This window comes from Hyperolius riggenbachi, chromosome 2 (genome assembly GCF_040937935.1).
Source record: "Hyperolius riggenbachi isolate aHypRig1 chromosome 2, aHypRig1.pri, whole genome shotgun sequence".
Lineage (NCBI taxonomy): Eukaryota > Metazoa > Chordata > Amphibia > Anura > Hyperoliidae > Hyperolius > Hyperolius riggenbachi.
In genome coordinates this window covers 326284337-326305495 of record NC_090647.1, presented here as the reverse complement: position 1 = coordinate 326305495, position 21159 = coordinate 326284337, and the positions used below count along the sequence as shown (strand labels likewise).

The 21159-nt window shown below is 43.8% G+C and overlaps 1 protein-coding gene across 2 annotated transcripts in view; it reads left to right on the top strand.

Moving 5' to 3' along the window:
• RCC1 (regulator of chromosome condensation 1) overlaps nucleotides 1-21159 on the top strand; it is a 78632-nt gene that overhangs the window by 22235 nt on the left and 35238 nt on the right. For both annotated transcript variants that reach the window (XM_068269284.1, XM_068269283.1), the window contains exon 2: nucleotides 12604-12718. In XM_068269284.1, the coding sequence (XP_068125385.1) occupies nucleotides 12634-12718 (85 nt within the window). In that variant the 5' untranslated portion in view covers nucleotides 12604-12633. The remainder of the gene's footprint in view (nucleotides 1-12603; nucleotides 12719-21159) is intronic.

Here is a 21159-nt window from a genome sequence, read left to right as displayed (position 1 = left end):
ATGGTAGCATGTGAGGAGGAAGAAACTCCCCCTAGCGGCCAAATTTGAGTAGGGCCCGACTCAGTCATACCTACACCTTGGGTAGAAGAAAAGGGGGATGAAAAGGGAGAAAGAGAGAGGAAAAAGAAGCAGAAGGAAATACTAGGAAGAAGATAATAGACATAGAAAAGGTGGACGATCAGGAAATCCTGAAAAAGTGAAGCAAAGTGGATAACCCTAAGTGTCAGTACGGTTGAATCGTGCCCCACAAAAACGCAAATTACTGCTATTGGGAGCACAAAAAAGCTATAAAAAAAACTTCATTAATGTGCAAAGTCAGGGGGAAGAAAATGGGAAGCAAAATTGTGTGGGTAAGTAAAATTGCCCACGGCCCCTGGCGGATTTCCGCTGTGGGGGCGAGCAAACCATGGATAGGGGGAAGGAGAAGAAGGACCAGCTGCTGGTCATAGTGCCACTCTCCACATAATTAACAGTAAAAATGGTCATATATAACATGTAAGACATTAGACAGACATCAAATTAGACAAGTAGGGAAAATCCAAAGGTGGGGAAGGAAGGTATGGCCTCAAGGGTCAAGGAAGCATGATAGATCTGTGTGGTCGTTAAGACCCAAAGGTCCCATAGCTTCCGATTGCAGAATCAACATTACTTCTTCTCTTTTCAATCGTTTCTCCCTGTCTCCACCCCTTGATAGTGGTGGGACATGGATAATTCCTGCGAATTTCAACTTCGTGGGATCATTCCCATGGCTTTCTTGCATATGTTGGATTACTCTATGGGAGCCTTTTCCTGATTTTAGGGAGTTATAATGTTCACTAAATCGTTCATTAATTGATCTTGTGGTTTCCACTATATAAAAACTTCCACAGGGGCACCACATTGTGTAAACAACAAATCGTGTTTGACAGGTAAAAAAAGAGCGCGTATTGCGTCGAAATGGGCCAATATGAAATTGGCAACCCACTGTCATCTGATTGCACGATTTGCAATGGCCACACCTGTGGTTACCCCGAGGGCCTCCTTCACGCAACCAATCACTTCCACTTGCTGTTTTAAACTCACTTCTGCTCACTAGTGAGCCTATTGTAGGTGATCTTCTGAAAGAAAATAATGGTCCTTCAGTCACTAAAGGCTTCAAAATGGGATCCCTAGTCAGGATATCCCAGTTCCTATAGATTACTTTTTTTATGTGGTCTGCCATATTGGTATAGCCAAAGGAGAAGGGAGTTCTGCGCTGTACAGGAAGGTTTGTTGGTTTCCTCTTTAAGAGGTCTGATCTCGTTTTGTTATTGCTTTTAACATCGGCCTCTTGGATGTCCTGTTCCTTATAACCTCTAGCCAACAACCTCACTCCCAGCTCCTCAGACTGTTGACGGAAATCCGCATATTCGCATTGTTGCGGTTCAGTCTGAGGAACTGGGAGTAGCGCAGGGTCCGGGCTACGTGTGCGGGATGAAAACTCGATTTATGCAATAAAGCATTGCTTGCTGTGGGTTTGCGATATCCCTTGGATATTAACCTATCCTCACTGACTATCAATTCAAGGTCGAGAAAGGCAATTCTTTCTGGATGAATGACGGCTGTAAAAGCACGGTATCCCTACTTCAAAAAGGCTTAAACTTTGCATTGAGTACCAACTTTGACTTTCCAAGATTTAAAGTTGACCTCTATAAGAACATTAGACGTCTTAGTATACAGCTACACTTCGCCAAGCAGGACCTGGCAGTTGCCAAGTCAGAAAATATGGGCTGGGGCAACTCACAAGTGGGTCCGTTGGGTTTCAGCCCTCAGTTTGTGTGGCATGAGCAAGACCTTAAAAATCTTGAACTTTTATGTGAATTAGAAGATAATGCGATGAGTGCAAATGATCAGAACGAGGCTCTACCCCCCCCAAATTTAAACCTTGTAGATCGATAGCACCATTTCCAGTGCAACCAGGATCTAGCTTGGATATCTTCCAAAAAGTGGTTGAACGTGAATTAAAGGCAGAAATATATCCAAAAACGACAGACAACATCACAATCAAAGAGAAACATGCTTTGAAGTGGCTACGATCTAGACCAGACTTGCAGATTAAAAGAGCCGACAAAGGCGGAATAATTGTCGTCAGGTCTACAAAACAATATCATGCAGGATGCAACAACCTATCAACCACTGTCCAGAGACCCCACTACTCATTTCTTAGACCACCTAAGATCCCTTTTAAGGAAAGGAGTAGAGATAGGAGCCCTTTCTCCCTCACTGGCGAGTGGACTCATCCCTTCCCACCCAACCAAGCCCATTTGGTATCGTATACCCAAGGTTCACAAGTCCCGGACCAACCCTCTGGGTCGCCCCATTGTTTCAGGCATGGGGTCGACCACGGAGAGGTTGTCCAGGTATTTGGACCACGTCCTGAGACCCCTCTTGGAGGAAATACCTTCTCACCTATGGGATACTATGGACGTGCTTAGGGGCCTTGAGGGCTTAAAATGGCACACCGGCGACATGTTAGCTACTATTGACGTCAAAAGTCTTTACAGCCGTATACCCCACACATTAGGCATTATAGCCGTAAGACATTTTTTGGATAAAACTGACAAAACTACGGCATGTAAAGACTTTATCTGTGATTGCCTCCTGTTTGTATTGATCCACAATGTATTGCTTTTTGACAGGAAATGGTATTGAAAATTGCGTAAAAGGTGGATCAGCGCAACACCAGGCCGCCTCCGAATGGCCTCCAATCAGAGATGCGCTGAGCCCCCCCCCCAGGAACTACAAACGCACCTTGAACCCAAACAGAAGCTCTGCATATACACCAAAAGCATGGCTGTTAAGTGGGAGCAGCGGATCAAAAACAAATTAAATTTAGTACATAGCAAGGAAATGAGCAGCGCTACTTAAAAACAGACTAGTGCCTACCTGCAAAAGAGTGCAAGCCCCACTTGTGGGGTCGAATACACACCGAGCATACACATGACCTGTCTACCACTGGAGGATGTTGGTTTCCTGTAACAGCTTGCATGCAATCTATTAAGTACTCGTCCCTCCCACTGCAAAGAAGTCAATCCTCCATGGGAGGGGCCTAACACTAACTAAATCCTAACCTATGTATATGCATAGCCTGGGTGCGCTACCAAGTAAAATTGAAAAATCGAAAATTGCGCAAAAGGTGGATCAGCGCAACACCAGGCCGCCTCCGAATGGCCTCCAATCAGAGATGCGCTGAGCCCCCCCAGGAACTACAAACGCACCTTGAACCCAAACAGAAGCTCTGCATATACACCAAAACCATGGCTGTTAAGTGGGAGGACTTCTTTGCAGTGGGAGGGACGAGTACTTAATAGGTTGCATGCAAGCTGTTACAGGAAACCAACATCCTCCAGTGGTAGACAGGTAATGTGTATGCTCGGTGTGTATTCGACCCCACAAGTGGGGCTTGCACTCTTTTTTATAGGTAGGCACTAGTCTGTTTTTAAGTAGCGCTGCTCATTTCCTTGCTAGGAAATGGTATTGGCAGGTGTCGGGGACCGCCATGGGGACGCCGGTCTCCTGCACTTATGCCAACATTTTCCTAGCATGGTGGGGAGAACTTTTTTTTATACATTCAGAGGACAACCCATATAGGGCGGGCCTCAGGATGTGGTCCAGGTACGTGGACGACATTTTGGTGTTTTGGTCCGGGACTCGTGAATCCTTTTTTAACTTTCTATCCTACATCAACTGTAATTTTGTTAATATGGCTTTTACAGCCGTCATTCATCCAGAAAGAATTGCCTTTCTCGACCTTGAATTGATAGTCAGTGAGGATAGGTTAATATCCAAGGGATATCGCAAACCCACAGCAAGCAATGCTTTATTGCATAAATCGAGTTTTCATCCCGCACACGTAGCCCGGACCCTGCGCTACTCCCAGTTCCTCAGACTGCGCCGCAACAATGCGAATGATGCGGATTTCCGCCAACAGTCTGAGGAGCTGGGAGTGAGGTTGTTGGCTAGAGGTTATAAGGAACAGGACATCCAAGAGGCCGATGTTAAAAGCAATAACAAAACGAGATCAGACCTCTTAAAGAGGAAACCAACAAACCTTCCTGTACAGCGCAGAACTCCCTTCTCCTTTGGCTATACCAATATGGCAGACCACATAAAAAAAAGTAATCTATAGGAACTGGGATATCCTGACTAGGGATCCCATTTTGAAGCCTTTAGTGACTGAAGGACCATTATTTTCTTTCAGAAGATCACCTACAATAGGCTCACTAGTGAGCAGAAGTGAGTTTAAAACAGCAAGTGGAAGTGATTGGTTGCGTGAAGGAGGCCCTCGGGGTAACCACAGGTGTGGCCATTGCAAATCGTGCAATCAGATGACAGTGGATGGCCAATTTCATATTGGCCCATTTCGACGCAATACGCGCTCTTTTTTTACCTGTCAAACACGATTTGTTGTTTACACAATGTGGTGCCCCTGTGGAAGGTTTTATATAGTGGAAACCACAAGATTAATTAATGAACGATTTAGAGAACATTATAACTTCCTAAAATCAGGAAAAGGCTCCCCTAGAGTAATCCAACATATGCAAGAAAGCCATGGGAATGATCCCACGAAGTTGAAATTCGCAGGAATTATCCATGTCCCACCACTATCAAGGGGTGGAGACAGGGAGAAACGATTGAAAAGAGAAGAAGCAATGTTGATTCTGCAATCGGAAGCTATGGGACCTTTGGGTCTTAAAGGATACCACAACTGACATGTGGCATAATGAGATAGACATGGGTATGTACAGTGCCTAGCACACAAATAATTATGCTGTGTTCCTTTTTTTTCTTTCTCTGCCTGAAAGAGGTAAATATCAGGTATGTAAGTGGCTGACTCATTCCTGACTCAGACAGGAAGTGACTACAGTGTGACCTTCACTGATAAGAAATTCCAACTATAAAACACTTTCCTAGAAGAAAATGGCTTCTGAGAGCAAGAAAGAGATAAAAAAGGGGGAAATTCTTATCAGTGAGGGTCACACTGTAGTCACTTCCTGACTGAGTCAGCCACTTACATACCTGATATTTACCTCTTTCAGGCAGAGAAAAAAAAAAGGAACACAGCATAGTTATTTGTGTGCTAGGCACTGTACATACCCATGTCTATCTCATTATGCCACATGTCAGTTGTGGTATCCTTTAACGACCACGCAGATCTATCATGCTTCCTTGACCCTTGAGGCCATACCTTCCTTCCCCACCTTTGGATTTTCCCTACTTGTCTAATTTGATGTCTGTCTAATGTCTTACATGTTATATATGACCATTTTTACTGTTAATTATGTGGAGAGTGGCACTATGACCAGCAGCTGGTCCTTCTTCTTCTTCCCCCTATCCATGGTTTGCTCGCCCCCACAGCGGAAATCCGCCAGGGGCCGTGGGCAATTTTACTTCCCACACAATTTTGCTTCCCATTTTCTTCCCCCTGACTTTGCACATTAATGAAGTTTTTTTTTTTTTTTTTTATATATATAGCTTTTTTTTGTGCTCCCAATAGCAGTAATTTGCATTTTTGTGGGGCACGATTCAACCGTACTGACACTTAGGGTTATCCACTTTGCTTCACTTTTTCAGGATTTCCTGATCGTCCACCTTTTCTATGTCTATTATCTTCTTCCTAGTATTTCCTTCTGCTTCTTTTTCCTCTCTCTTTCCCCCTTTTTTTCTTCTACCCAAGGTGTAGGTATGACTGAGTCAGGCCCTACTCAAATTTGGCCGCTAGGGGGAGCTTCTTCCTCCCCACATGCGACCATCTTTTACGCATGCGCCATAAGCATAATAATGCAGTACGCATGTATCCATTTGACATGCGTACATTACAGGCGCCATGCGGAATTACGTACGCGTGTGATGTACGTTGACGCGAGGCGTCAATACGTACGCATATGTGACGCGGAAATATGGGCGGCGCTGCCACCGGAAGTAAACGCTACATGCCGGCTCTGGAGGGTATTAAACCAAGAGCCTTTGCCCACAACGTTGCAGCCTCCGTAGAAGTGATTACCAGCGCGAAACGGCCATCAGGCATCCTGTGCCCAGCACCCACCACCACCCACGCCTCCTCTCACAAGGGTTTGTGCTTGTTTTTTGCATTTTTGCAAGATGTTGCACATTTGCACTTTATGAATTCTACAATAAATTGAACACTTGCAGCAGTGCCAGCTTTCCTGCTTTCCTTATTTGCTTGATGTATAAAACTTTAACCACTTAAGGACCGGGCTGTTTTTCGCTGATCTGTGCTGTGTGGGCTCTCCAGCCCACAGCACAGATCAAGATAGAGGCAGGGGGCGATCAGACTCCAACCCCCCCCCCCCTTTTTTTTCCCCCACTAGGGGGTTGTCCTGCTGGGGGGGGGGGCGCGTTCTGATCGCCGCCGCTCTGTGCCCTCCCTGTCCTTCCCCTCCCCTCTTTACTGTGGGCGGCACAGGACGGCGATCCATCCTGCGCCGCCTCTGATAGGCTTCAGCCTATCAGATGCGATCCCCGGCAGCGCCGTATGATGTAAACACGGGATTTCTTCCCCGCGTGTTTACATTTAGCCTGCGAGCCGCGATCCCTTCAACAATCGTGCAGATCATTTGCTCTCACTCAAGTCACTGGATTAGCTGCATGCTTGTTTCAGGCATGTGATTCAGCCTCTACTGCAGCCAAATAGATCAGTGGGACTGCCAGGCAACTGGTATTTAAAAGGAAACCTCCATATCCCTCTGTTTTAGGTGCAGTTTAAAAAAACAAAAAAACAGTGAGATGGGTTGAGATAAGGTTTTACTGCAGGAAAGTTCAAAGGGTCAAAAAATATGAGACTTTTCTTTGCTACCAAGGTTCTATTCATTATCCATACTACACATACAATTCATTATACCGTACTTTTTTTTTTTTTTTTTTTTTCCCTGCTTTAGGTTTGCTTTAACTTGGGTCCCCAGGTGAGATGGCAAGCGGAATTTGCCCAGCCTTGCCTTGAGCCCTCATGTGATGTCCATTGGATATCTGACAATATTAGAGACTGTTTGAAAACAGCAGAACTGATAATGTTACGTTGATGCACAGACATTATGTCCTACTTGTAATTTTTGAAATATTTCTTGTTTGCTTTTTGCGTCATGGCAGGAGTTTGAGAAAAGACAGATAATGGCCTCAATTCACTAAGCTCATCTCCTGTCTTTAATAACGTTTATGAGCTGTTTTTAGTGTTATCACCATGGCGATAAAGCATGTAGTATTCACTAAACAATTTACCTCAGACAAACTGAAAGTTAAGAAGTTTGTCTTTACGTTAAGAAGAGATTTCTAAAGGTAAGGTTTCAATCCTTAACCACCTTTTCCATCAGTACAGTATATCTACAGTGGTTTGCAAAAGTAGTCGGCCCCCTTGAAGTTTTCCACATTTTGTCATATTACTGCCACAAACATGAATCAATTTTATTGAAATTCCATGTGAAAGACCAATACAAAGTGGTGTACACATGAGAAGTGGAACAAAAATCATACATGATTCCAAACATTTTTTTTTAAAGTGGGGTGTGCGTAATTATTCAGCCCCCTTTGGTCTGAGTGCAGTCAGTTGCCCATAGACCTTGCCTGATGAGTGCAAATGACTAGAGTGCACCTGTGTGTAATCTGTCAGTACAAATACAGCTGCTCTGTGAAGGCCTCGGAGTCCAAAGAACACACCAGACAAGTCAGGGATAAAGTTATTGAGCAATTTAAAGCAGGCTTAGGCTACAAAAAGATTTCCAAAGCCTTGAACATCCCATGGAGCACTGTTCAAGTGTAATTCAGAAATGGAAGGGGTATGGCACAACTGTAAACCTACCAAAACAAGGCCGTCCACCTAAACTCACAGGCTGAACAAGGAGAGCGCTGATCAGAAATGCAGTCAAGGGGGCGCATGGTGACTCTGGAGGAGCTGCAGAGATCTACAGATTAGGTGGGGGAATCTGTCCATAGGACAACTATTAGTCATGCACTGTACAAAGTTGACCTTTATGGAAGAGTGGCAAGAAGAAAGCCATTGTTAACAGAAAAGCAGAAGTCGTCCCATTTGCAGTTTGCCACAAGCCATGTGGCGGATACAGCAAACATGTGGAAGAAGGTGCTCTGGTCAGATGAGACCAAAATGGAACTTTTTGGCTAAAATGCAAAACTGTGTGGCGGAAGACTAACGCTGCACGTCACTCTGAACACACCATCCCCACTGTCAAATGTGGTGGCAGCATCATGCTCTGGGGGTGCTTCTCTTCAGCAGGGACAGGGAAGCTGGCCAGAGTTGATTGGAAGATGGATGGAGCCAAATACAGGGCAATCTTGGAAGAAAACCTCTTGGAGTCTGCAAAAGACTTGACCGGGGTGGAGGTTCACCTTCCAGCAGGACAACGACCCTAAACTTAAAGCCAGGGCAACAATGGAATGGTTTAAAACAAAACATATCCATGTGTTAGAATGGCCCAGTCAAAGTCCAGATCTAAATCCAATTGAGAATCTGTGACAAGATCTGGAAACTGCTGTTCACAAACGCTGTCCCATCTAATCTGACTGAGCTGGAGCTGTTTTGCAAAGAATGGGCAAAGCTGGTAGACATACCCTTTTATTAAGACTGGCTACTGTAATTGGACAACAGGTGGTTCTACAAAGTATTGACTCAGGGGGCTGAATAATTACGCACGCTCTACTTTTTTTTTTTTTTTTTAATGTTTGGAATCATGTATGATTTTCATTCCACTTCTCACGTGTACACCACTTTGTATTGGTCTTTCATGTGGAATTCCAATAAAACTGATTCATTGTGGCAGTAATATGACAAAATGTGGAAAACTTCAAGGGGGCCTAATACTTTTGCAAACCACTGTATGTCCTCTGTGACTTCCTCTAAGCCCGTGAGGACGAAGATATAAGTCTTGTAGCTGAAGCACAGCTGTGCAGGATTATCTCCAGCACTTTCTGCTGCAGCACTAATTGGTGAAAGTGAATGGTTCCTGAGCCAATAAGATTAATTTTTACCATTAAAATACTTTTATTTTCTCAGTTCATAGTGAAAAATACACACTGTAGCATTATTTCATAATCCAATGTCTTCACCATAAATTGTGACAGGAACATAATTTAAGTTTTTTTTTTTTTTTTTTTTTTTTGTGATGTTTTTTTTTTTTTAAATTTTTATTTAGGCTGCTTACACACCAAGACGTTACAGGCGCACGTTAGTGCGCCTGTAACGCTCCCCCAACGCACAGCAATGTAACACAAGTGGGCTGTTCACACAGCCCACGTTGCGTTACATGTAACGCTGCACGTTCTCCGCAAAGTGCAGCATGCTACGGCGTTGGAGCGGCTATAGCCGCGTTAGACTGTTTACACATGCGCAGTGGGGGGCGGAGAGGAGGCAGGGAGAGCCAGCTACAGTAGCCGCGCACATGGCTACTTAATATTCACTGCACTGGCAGGCGCTGATTGGCCGGCCGGACCACGTGATGCGGAGTGTCTCGCTCCGCATCACGTGGACCCGCTGGCCAATCAGCGCCACTCTGGGAGACATTATAGGAATCGAGCCGCCTAACGCGGCTCACTCTACCGTCGGCTCTTGCAGCACCATACGTTGTTAGGTGCATGTTATGCAACCTTAAAGTAGCACCTAACGCAACGTCTTGGTGTGCAAGTAGCCTTAGAAGTGTTTTTTATTTTTAAACTGGAATTGGTAAAACTGAGATTTTTTTTTTGTTTTTGTTTTTTTTCATGTTTTTTTCCTCTTAAAATACAAAGAAAAGAAAATTGTTCAAGGGAATAAATGCCATAGGATGAAAGCTTAGTTAGTCTTGAAGAAAATATGTATTTAATTTAGGTGTCACAAGTAGGGATAAAGTTACTGCTGATTAAATAGGCATGTAGCTAAAATGGCAAAACTGCTCTGGTCCATAAAGGGGGGGGGGGGGGGTCTGGAATCGAAGTGGTTACAATAACAGAATTCTAAAGTTAACGATTCCCGCTAAATCGCTAGTGCTATGTTACCCTATGGCAGTGTTCTCACTGCCGCGATTGGCGCCAATTGTGGGCATTTTGCGATAAGTGCCAATCGCAAACTTGTTACCTGCAGCATTTTTGGAGCGATTCTGGAGTAATCGTAATACAGTGCCTATAAAGTGCTGACCACGATCGCTCTGAAATCGCTGAAGTGTCCAGTGATTTTTACCACGCTAATCGTGGTAAAATCACTTAAGAAAAATGCTAGCACTAAGCACTAGAGTTTTGCAATATTAGATGTGAACTGGTCTAACACTTAAAATACAGATCGATGTGTGGTAAGTGTTTTGTTTTACTTGCCTCATCACAAGCATGATCTTAGTAAATTGAGGCCAATGTCTGCAGGATGACACCAAATCATTTATTTTATAGAATTTTTCTCTCAGTCTCCAAGGATCAGGAAAAGAGGTGGGGTTTTAGCCTTTTCTTGAAGCATTCCAGAGAAGGGGCCTCTTGCACGGATTGTGGAAATGAGTTCCATGGATGGGTCTGTATATAGTGGGAACCACCTGGTACAAACTACACTCTGTTCAGTCCAGAGAGCAAGCGCCATGAACATGCAGAGACACCTTGGTTCAAATAATGGTATACTTTATTTTTTTCTCATTGCAGCAGAATACAGGTGTATGCAAAAAAAATCTATTATTATAAGCAATTTTACCAGGCCAGAACCTGCCCAATATATTTTGACTCTTATCTCATTGTTTTAGGGCTCGTTTCCACTATCGCGAATCTGCATGCGTCCAACGCATGCAGATCCGCACATGTAATACAAGTGGATGGGCCTGTTTCCACTGTAGCGTTGTTGAGGTGCGTTTTTTTCAGCGTGAAAAAAACGCACAAAAGAGCCAACGATTTCGCCTGCGTCGGGAATCCGTGCGAATCGCCGCTAATGTATTTAATAGTAAAAACGCATGCGTTTGTTACATGCGTTTTTACCCGCGATTTCGCGTGCGATTTCGCACCTTTTTCAATTTTATTTAGCCCTGGCAGTGTCATGGTTAATTTCGCATGGCACCCTGCCATGCGAAATCGCGGGTAAAAACGCATGTGGAAACGCATCCGCATGCGTTTTTACAAGCGTCGGAATGCGGCCGAAATCGCGTCGCAACAGTGGAAACAAGCCCTCAGAATTGTCATTCAAGCTTTGCAGGAGATTGGATAGCCTTTTAGAGCAGTAGCCTAAAGGTGCCCATACATCTAGCGATTTTGCAGTATGATTGACCATTCGATTCGATCATTTCACAGAATCGAGAGGGAATCGAGTGTGTTTCAGAATTCCCAATCGATGAAAAGTGGCTGATTTCATGTTGAATTGACCAGCTTACTCGATTGAGCAGGATGCAAGATATTGGTCGATCTCAAAGAAATTGGCTACTTTTCACGTCATTCAATCGATTTTTGCATTCAGAGCATGGAGACACATCGGCAAATCAAATGTGAAGGTGAATCGCGTAGGAATTGCTTGTAGTGTGTGGGTTACTAGTCGATGGACTGTCAATCAACCATACTAAAGTCGATTCCTTAATAAACTCATTTGCTTTGTCGATTGAATCAGAATCACTAGATGTATGGCTACCTTAAGAGAAGATTAGACAAACCGTTCTGGGGTATAATGTGAACCTCTGCTGCAAATTACTTCATGAAGACCTTTTTTCCCAGTTTCATGGAGTTCCTCTTTAAAACTGTAAACCTACTTACAACTTCTAAGGGTTAATGCCTTGTACAGACACTCAGTTGCTTTCTCCTTTAATGCATGATAGTAATCAGTTCAGGGGGCAGTTTTGGCACAATTCCACAGTAGTGTTGCTATACTTTGTGCTTCCGCATTCTCTTCCCAGCTGTGCACACTGATCCATTGGTCATATGAAGAGTGACAGCAGTGTGCAGCTGGGAAATGTGTATGGGAGCGTGGATAAGGGAACTTTGCACGGAGCTGGGAGAGCTCCATCAACCCTAGGAGCACTAACTCGACAGTGTAATCATGGTTCGATGGAGGACTCAAAGGCATCACCAGAAAGCTTCATCAAAATATTTGAAGCATTGAAAAGCTGCCACACTACTGGAAGCCTGGCGCATTGGTCCACCAACCTTCTTGACCACCTGATTTATTTATTTTTTTTGTTTCCCACACCCAGTTTAAAAAACATTTCCGATGATAATCCTGGATTTTACCAAATGTGGTTCCATATAAAAAAATCCTGTAGGCATATTTGGGGCCCGAACACACTTGCCTGCACCTGTGCAACATATCAATGTTACAGACTGATTAGCATTGCTGAAAAATGCACAGATAAGTTAAAGTGTGCCCAGGCCTTTAGTGTTGTAACAGATGAACTTAAAGAAGTTTACAAATAGTGTCCTAAAAATGTTTCCCCACGCTTAAATAATTTGTCATTTTAAGTTTTGTAGAGTAAATAATATGATCTGCTCAGAGTTTAATTTCTCTTTCTCTATTACCTTTTGAGTTAAGGCAATAAACAAAAAGTACTCTCCTTTTTGAATATTCTTTTATACAGACACTATAGATGCTCATTGTGTTCCTTTTTGTGTTTTGTTTTTTTTCCTATATAGTTACCATATATTATCTGTAAATAAGAACAAATGACAATGCGTGGAAAGCCCCCTTCCAAGAGGAATCTTTCTACCAAAGAAACCAATGGAGCTCCTGAAGTCAAAAAACCGAAGTGTAAGTATAAAAAGTGTAAAAAAAAAAAAAAAAAAAAAAAAAAAAAAAAAAAAAAGTAAGCAATTTCCACTGGCCTACCAGCAAGCTATGACTGGAGATTCTTATAAAGCACAGTTCATGCTTATATGGTACAAAAGTGCATGTATTGCTTGTATCCCGCTATTCACTTTCTATATCGTCATTAAAGTAAACCTGAGATGGGGATTTAAGAATAAAATATATATACCTGGGGCTTCCTCCAGGCTTATCGCTCCAATGACATCCTACTCTGTCTCCTCATTCTTCTGCAATTGGTCTTGGAAAGTCCACCATGCGTACTCCTGTCACTGGGACCATTCTGCACATGTGCAGTACTACTGCGGAGACTCAGAATGCTCCCAGAGACAGGGAGCGCCCACAGCCGGCCTGCGCTGACTGGTCGACATACCGGGCTCAGTTACCGACAAACGAGGAGGCGGAGGACAACTGCTTGGGTGCGATGAGCCTGGAGGGGGCTGGAGGAAGCCCCAGGTATGAAAATCCAATGACCAGTAAGAGTAATTATTTTCTTAAAGGGACTCCGAGCAGTGCGTGAAATTAAGAGTACACTTACCTGGGGCTTCTTCCAGCTCACCGTAGGTGGCAAGGTCCCCCGGGGTCGTCCTTGCTCCTCTCCTAGTGCCTCCGCCGGCGGAGGCACTAGGAGAGGAGCCAGGATGACTCCGGGAGAGCTCGCCGCCTATGGTGAGCTGGAAGAAGCCCCCAGGTAAGTGTACTCCTTTAAATTTCACGCACTGCTCAGGGTCCCTTTAAGTCTCCATCTCAAGTACACTTTTAAAGACCTTTAAATTTGTCACATGGTATAAAAGTCAACTCTTACCTTACAAACATGAAAAAAATTATTTCACTGTTATGGTTCCTGAAGTTCCAGCTTTTTATAAAGCGCCAATATATCATGCAGTTCTGTTTATTTAATAAGGTATGCAAACGTGGACATAAAACAGGGACAAACTATTGCATAAATAGAAAAGAGGCTGCTTTGCAATCCAACTTAACCACTATGCAATCCAACTTAACTACTTCCCTGGGATTTTTACCCTTTACCCACTTCACAACTGAGGGGTTTTCCCCCTTCAGCATCCGAGCAATTTTCACCTTTCAGCGCTCCTTAAATTTATTCACCTATAACTTTATCATTACTTATCGCAATGAAATAAACTATATCTTGTTTTTTTCCGCCACCAATTAGGCTTTCTTTAGGTGGGACATTATGTCAAAAATTATTTTATTCTAAGTGTGTTTTAATGGGAAAATAGGAAAACATTTGGAAAAATCATTATTTTTCAGTTTTCGGCTTATTGTTTTTAAATAATGCATGCTACTGTAATTAAAATCCATGTAACTTATTTGTCCTGGTTATTACACAGTTTAAATTTATGTCCCTATCACAGTGTTTGGCGTCAATATTTTATTTGCAAATAAGGGTGCATTTTTTTTTTCAGTTTTTTTTTTCAGTTTTGCGTCCATCCTTAATTACAAGCCCATAATTTATAAAGTAACAGTGTTATACCCTCTTGATATAAATACTTAAAGATTTCAGTTCCTAAGGTACCGCTTTTTGTTTTTTGTTTTTATTGTAATTTTTTATTTTTATTACAAAAAAAATTGGTAACAATTGGAGTGTGGGAGTCAGAATTAATTTAGATTGTAAAATAATGTATTTGTATATGAAAAATGTTTTTGGGTGTATTTTACTTTTTGGCCACAAGATGGCCACAGTAATTTTTTGTAAATGCGTCCTGCAAGCGTAGAAAGTACGCTTGCAGGAAGTTCAGGGAGGCTGGGAAACTGTTTTTTTTTTTCACAATGATCCCGCTGCTTCTCATAGAAGCAGCCGATCATTGCTGGGGGGCAGAGATCAACGAACAGGAATGGTTTTCCCCGTTCGTTGATCTCCGGGCGAGCAGGCGGCGGCATGTGGGAGCGTGCGAGCGGGAGCGTGGGCAGCGGTGGGGGGGGGGGTGCATATATCTACGCTCCGGGTGGGGAACTGAAGTCCAAAGGAGCGTAGATATACTCTACCTGGGAGGCGAAGTGGTTAAGGTTTGTAACACTTTTGGCATATCAGCTGTGTCGCTTTTGATACAGCAATAATGTTTTATTACCTATGCTATCAAAGTGATACATATAGTTTCTTTTCAGAACATTCTTGGCTTTCTTTGGGTAATAATTTTTTTTCAAGTATTTTTCACAGGCAATTTATTGGGGAAAATTAGGCTTAAATGCAAAAATTACATATTTTTTCATGTTTCCCCTTCCTAATTTTTACACGACAGGTGCCACAGTTGTAAAACACTTCAAAATACATTTGGCTCGTGCCGGTTAAAACGATACTGTACATCCCATATTTCATCACTATTGGCCATGTAGCTCACTCCTATCGCCAGCCTGTGCATCTGTAGCGATTTGCATGTGATCACTAGGGCGCACAGTTTGGGGACCCCAGTGGTGTATAAATGCAATGCTAAGCCGCAACATTTCATTTCATCTATACAGTGTTGGGTCCCCGAGCTGTTGCCATAGTGATCGCATCCAATTGCTATTGGCAGATGCCATTACAGTTCTCTACGAGTCTTACAGAGAACCTAAGATTAAGTAAAAGTAAAAATTCATTCATACCTGGGGCTTCCTCCTTTTTTTCTTCTTCACTAATTTTCCCCCAGACTTAACTAATGCAGCCTGATTGGCTGAAGCATCTTTCCCTCCCGTTTTCCCCTCCCACACCACTTGTTTCTCTCTGATTGGCCATTATTTCTCATGCTGAGACAATGCACGTTCTATAGTGAAGGGTGGGTAAATCAGACAGAGGAGAGTAAGGGAGGAAATGACATCAGCATTGGCTTCAAAATAGCCACACTTAAAATGGGAAATGCTAAGGATTTTCTTTGTTACACCACAGTCGATAGGCACCCTAGTGAGGGTATCCGTGTGCTAAGCTGATATGGCCCTGTAGTCCAGCAGCTCCCAAAGCATAAGTAGAAGAGATCAGCAGCACCACGTGGATGTATTTAAGCTCTTTATTGCATAAAGATAAAGCCCAGGGACAGCGACAGATGCTGTTTCGGAGGCAAACTCCTTCCTCAAGCTGTATAGGAGTGAGCCTATACAGCTTGAGGAAGGAGTTTGCCTCCGAAACAGCATCTGTCGCTGTCCCTGGGCTTTATCTTTATGCAATAAAGAGCTTAAATACATCCACGTGGTGCTGCTGATCTCTTCTACTTAAGGATTTTCTCTTTGTATACTGTACAAAAATCACTAAAATCAAAACGTGCACAGTGCAATACATATGTTATGCAAGTAGAGCAAGTATTTATCTACTTATACAGTGGAGGAAATAATTATTTGACCCCTCACTGATTTTGTAAGTCTGTCCAATGACAAAGAAATGAAGTCTCAGAACAGTATCATTTCAATGGTAGGTTTATTTTAACAGTGGCAGATAGCACATCAAAAGGAAAATCGAAAAAATAACCTTAAATAAAAGATAGCAACTGATTTGCATTTCATTGAGTGAAATAAGTTTTTGAACCCCTACCAACCATTAAGAGTTCTGGCTCCCACAGAGTGGTTAGACACTTCTACTCAATTAGTCACCCTCATTAAGGACACCTGTCTTAACTAGTCACCTGTATAAAAGACACCTGTCCACAGAATCAATCAATCAAGCAGACTCCAAACTCTCCAACATGGGAAAGACCAAAGAGCTGTCCAAGGATGTCAGAGACAAAATTGTAGACCTGCACAAGGCTGGAATAGGCTACAAAACCATTAGCAAGAAGCTGGGAAAGAAGGTGACAACTGTTGGTGCGATTGTTCGAAAATGGAAGGAGCACAAAATGACCATCAATCGACCTCGCTCTGGGGCTCCACGCAAGATCTCACCTCGTGGGGCGTCAATGGTTCTAAGAAAGGTGAAAAAGCATCCTAGAACTACACGGGAGGAGTTAGTGAATGACCTCAAATTAGCAGGGACCACAGTCACCAAGAAAACCATTGGAAACACATTACACCGCAATGGATTGAAATCCTGCAGGGCTCGCAAGGTCCCCCTGCTCAAGAAGGCACATGTGCAGGCCCGTCTGAAGTTTGCCAATGAACACCTGAATGATTCTGTGAGTGACTGGGAGAAGGTGCTGTGGTCTGATGAGACCAAAATAGAGCTCTTTGGCATTAACTCAACTCGCTGTGTTTGGAGGAAGAAAAATGCTGCCTATGACCCCCAAAACACCGTCCCCACCGTCAAGCATGGGGGTGGAAACATTTTGCTTTGGGGGGTGTTTTTCTGCTAAGGGCACAGGACAACTTAATCGCATTAACGGGAAAATGGGCGGAGCCATGTATCGTGAAATCCTGAACGACAACCACCTTCCCTCTGCCAGGAAACTGAAAATGGGTCGTGGATGGGTGTTCCAGCACGACAATGACCCAAAACATACAGCAAAGGCAACAAAGGAGTGGCTCAAGAAGAAGCACATTAAGGTCATGGAGTGGCCTAGTCAGTCTCCGGACGTTAATCCAATAAAAAACCTATGGAGGGAGCTCAAGCTCAGAGTTGCACAGAGACAGCCTCGAAACCTTAGGGATTTAGAGATGATCTGCAAAGAGTAGTGGACCAACATTCCTCCTAAAATGTGTGCAAACTTGGTCATCAATTACAAGAAACGTTTGACCTCTGTGCTTGCAAACAAGGGTTTTTCCACTAAGTATTAAAGGGGAACTTCAGCCTAAACAAACATACTGTCATCAAGTTACATTAGTTATGTTAATTAGAATAGAAAGGTAATATAATCTCTTACCCACCCAGTTTTAAAAGAACAGGCAAATGTTTGTGATTCATGGGGGCAGCCATATTTTTGGTTGAAAGGAGGTGACAGGAAGCATGGGACACAGTTCCAACTATCCTGTGTCCTGATCACCCCTCCCAGCTGCACACCCTAGGCTTCAAATGTCAAATTCAAAATGTAAAAAAAAAAATTGCACCAAAACAGCAGAACGAGAACAAAATCAGAAATCCCATCATGCTTTGCACAGCATCAGGGGAAAAATGCCCGGGCAGTTTTCTTCTGTGCAGTTAAAAATGAGGCTTGTATAAGAGAAACAAAGTTCTGATGCTGTGAAACTGTTAAAGAAACACCAAGCCTTTTCAGTGCTGCTGAGTCGATTTTTAGTCCGGAGGTTCACTTTAAGTCCTTTTTTATTGTTAGAGGGTTCAAAAACTTATTTCACTCAATGAAATGCAAATCAGTTGCTATCTTTTATTTAAGGTTATTTTTTCGATTTTCCTTTTGATGTGCTATCTGCCACTGTTAAAATAAACCTACCATTGAAATGACACTGTTCTGAGACTTTTCATTTCTTTGTCATTGGACAAACTTACAAAATCAGTGAGGGGTCAAATAATTATTTCCTCCACTGTATATGTGATGTTTTTTTTTCCTGTATGGCTGACCGCTCCTCTTTAATAACAAATGTGGAAATATGCTGGCTATGTCACTGAGGGCAAAGCGTGCTTCCACGTATATACTACATATCTTTGATCATCACCAGAAAAAGGTTTCGCGTTCTGAGGAGATTGCCCAGATGTTCCATAGTTATTATAATAAACTCTATAATATAGCTGCTTAAGATCCTCCATTGGATTTAAAGTGAACCTCCGGACTAAAAATCTACTCAGCAGAACTGAAAAGGCTTGGTGTTTCTTTAACAGTTTCACATCATCAGAACTTTGTTTTTCTTACCAAAGCATCATTTTTGGCTGCATTTTTATCTAAGCTCCACCCATCAAAGAAAAAAAAGCCTGGGCTTTTTTTCCCTGATGCTGTGCTGAGCATGATGGGATTTCTTAAGTTGTTCACGTTGCCTAGCAACTGGGAGAGGTGATCAGGACACAGGACAGTTGGAACTGTGTCTCTTGCTCCCTGTCACCTCCTATCAACCAAAAAGATGGCTGCCATCATGAAATCAAACATTTGCCTGTTCTTTTAAAACAGTGTGGGTAAGAGATTATATTACCTATCTATTTTAATTAACATAACTAATGTAACTTAATGACTGTTTGTTTAGGCTGGAGTTCCTCTTTAATAGATAACTATATAAAAAAAATTATCCCCTTCCAGTTCTTGCTGCTGACCAATTAAAAACCTTAGACAAACCAATTTCCCAAGCTTTTGGAAAAGGGTTGGAGGCGCCCGGTGTACGTGGTATTGTGTCTTACCCTATATGGTAGGTACAGCATTTAGAACAATGGTGTGGTCCTACCTTCTAGAGGTCCCCTCTCGGGATGTATACAGACGAAATTTCTTTGGTTTTTAGGATTCTATTATTGTGCATCATGGGGTCTTGATGCACAATAAATAGAATCCTAAAAACCAAAGAAATTTCGTCTGTATACATCCCGAGAGGGGACCTCTAGAAGGTAGGACCACACCATTGTTCTAAATGCTGTACCTACCATATAGGGTAAGACACAATACCACGTACACCGGGCGCCTCCAACCCTTTTCCAAAAACTAACCTAAACCCCTAGCTTTAGGGGGAGATCCACATCGGGAACTTCCCGATAGATCATTTTTTCGGAGCAGCGACCAGGAACAAAGGCCGAGTGGGGACGGTACTTCCCCACAGGCGTGCACGAGTGGTTGCCTCACCTAGCAACCCACTCTTGTGAGTATAAAATCTACTGTTTTTTTTTTGAAAATATTCCCATACCACCTAACGTACTACACCAGATTGGGCTCCCGGACCCCCTGTGTTTTCTCTTCCACTACCTCTACAATTTCCCAAGCAGAATTCATTAGTACGGCTAAGTCTTAAAAATGGAAAAGCAGCAGTCCTGATGGTTTTTGTGGTGAATACTTTAAATTATTTGCTGGTTCCCTGGCCCCTGTGTCTCCTAAAGCATTTAATAACATTAGACATGTCTGCGCTTCCTAAAGAGGCAGCCGCTGCTCACATTGCCTTGGTTCCTAAAAGATCCTTCTCACTGCTCCAATTTCAGCCCGATTTTCTCTTATTAACCACTTCCCGACCGCCGTATGTACAATTGGCGGCCGGGAAGTGCACCCCGCAAGGACCGCCGTATTGACAAATGGCGGCGGTCCTTGTAGGGGCATGGGCGGAGCGATCGCGTCATCCGTGACGCGATCCTCCGCCTCCGCCTGGCGCCGCTCACCCCGCCGCAACATCCCGCCGGCCATACGGAAGCGCCGGCGGGATGTTAACCCGACGATCGTCGCATACAAAGTGTATAATACACTTTGTAATGTTTACAAAGTGTATTATACAGGCTGCCTCCTGCCCTGGTGGTCCCAGTGTCCGAGGGACCACCAGGGCAGGCTGCAGCCACCCTATGTCGCACCAAGCACACTGATTTCCCCCCCCCCCCTGCCCCAGATCGCCCACAGCACCCATCAGACCCCCCCCCCCCCTGCCCACCCCCCAGACCCCTGTTTGCACCCAATCACCCCCCTAATCACCCATCAATCACTCCCTGTCACTATCTGTCAACGCTATTTTTTTTTTATCCCCCCCCCCCTGCCCCCTGCTCCCTCCTGATCACCCCCCCATGTACTGTATGCATCTGTCCCCCCTGATCACCTGTCAATCGCCCATCAATCGCCCATCAATCACCCCCTGTCACTGCCACCCATCAATCAGCCCCTAACCTGCCCCTTGCGGGCAATCTGATCACCCCCCCCCCCCCCACACCAATAGATCACCCGCAGATCCGACATCAGATCACCTCCCAAATCCATTGTTTACATCTATTCTCTCCTCTAAACACCCACTAATTACCCATCAATCACCCCCTATCACCACCTGTCACTTTTTCCTATCAGATCAGACCCTAATCTGCCCCTTGCGGGCACCCAATCACCCGCCCACACGCTCAGATTGCCCTCTGACCCCCCCCCCTTATCAATTCACCAGTGCATTAATTACATCTGTTCTTCCCAGTAATAACCCACTGATCACCTGTCAATCACCTATCACCCATCAATCGCCCCCTGTCACCCCCCTGTCACTGCCACCCATCAATCAGCCCCTAACCTGCCCCTTGCGGGGAATCTGATCACCCACCCACACCATTAGATTGCCCGCAAACCCGCTGTCAGATTACCTCCCAAATGTATTGTTTACATCTGTTATCTTCTCTAAACACCCACTAATTACCCATCAATCACCCCCTATCACCACCTGTCACTGTTACCTATCAGATCAGACCCTAATCTGCCCCTTGCGGGCACCCAATCACCCGCCCACACGCTCAGATTGCCCTCAGACCCCCCCCCCCTTATCAATTCGCCAGTGCATTAATTACATCTGTCCTTCCCTGTAATAACCCACTGATCACCTGTCAATCACCTGTCACCCATCAATCACCCCCTGTCACTGCCACCCAA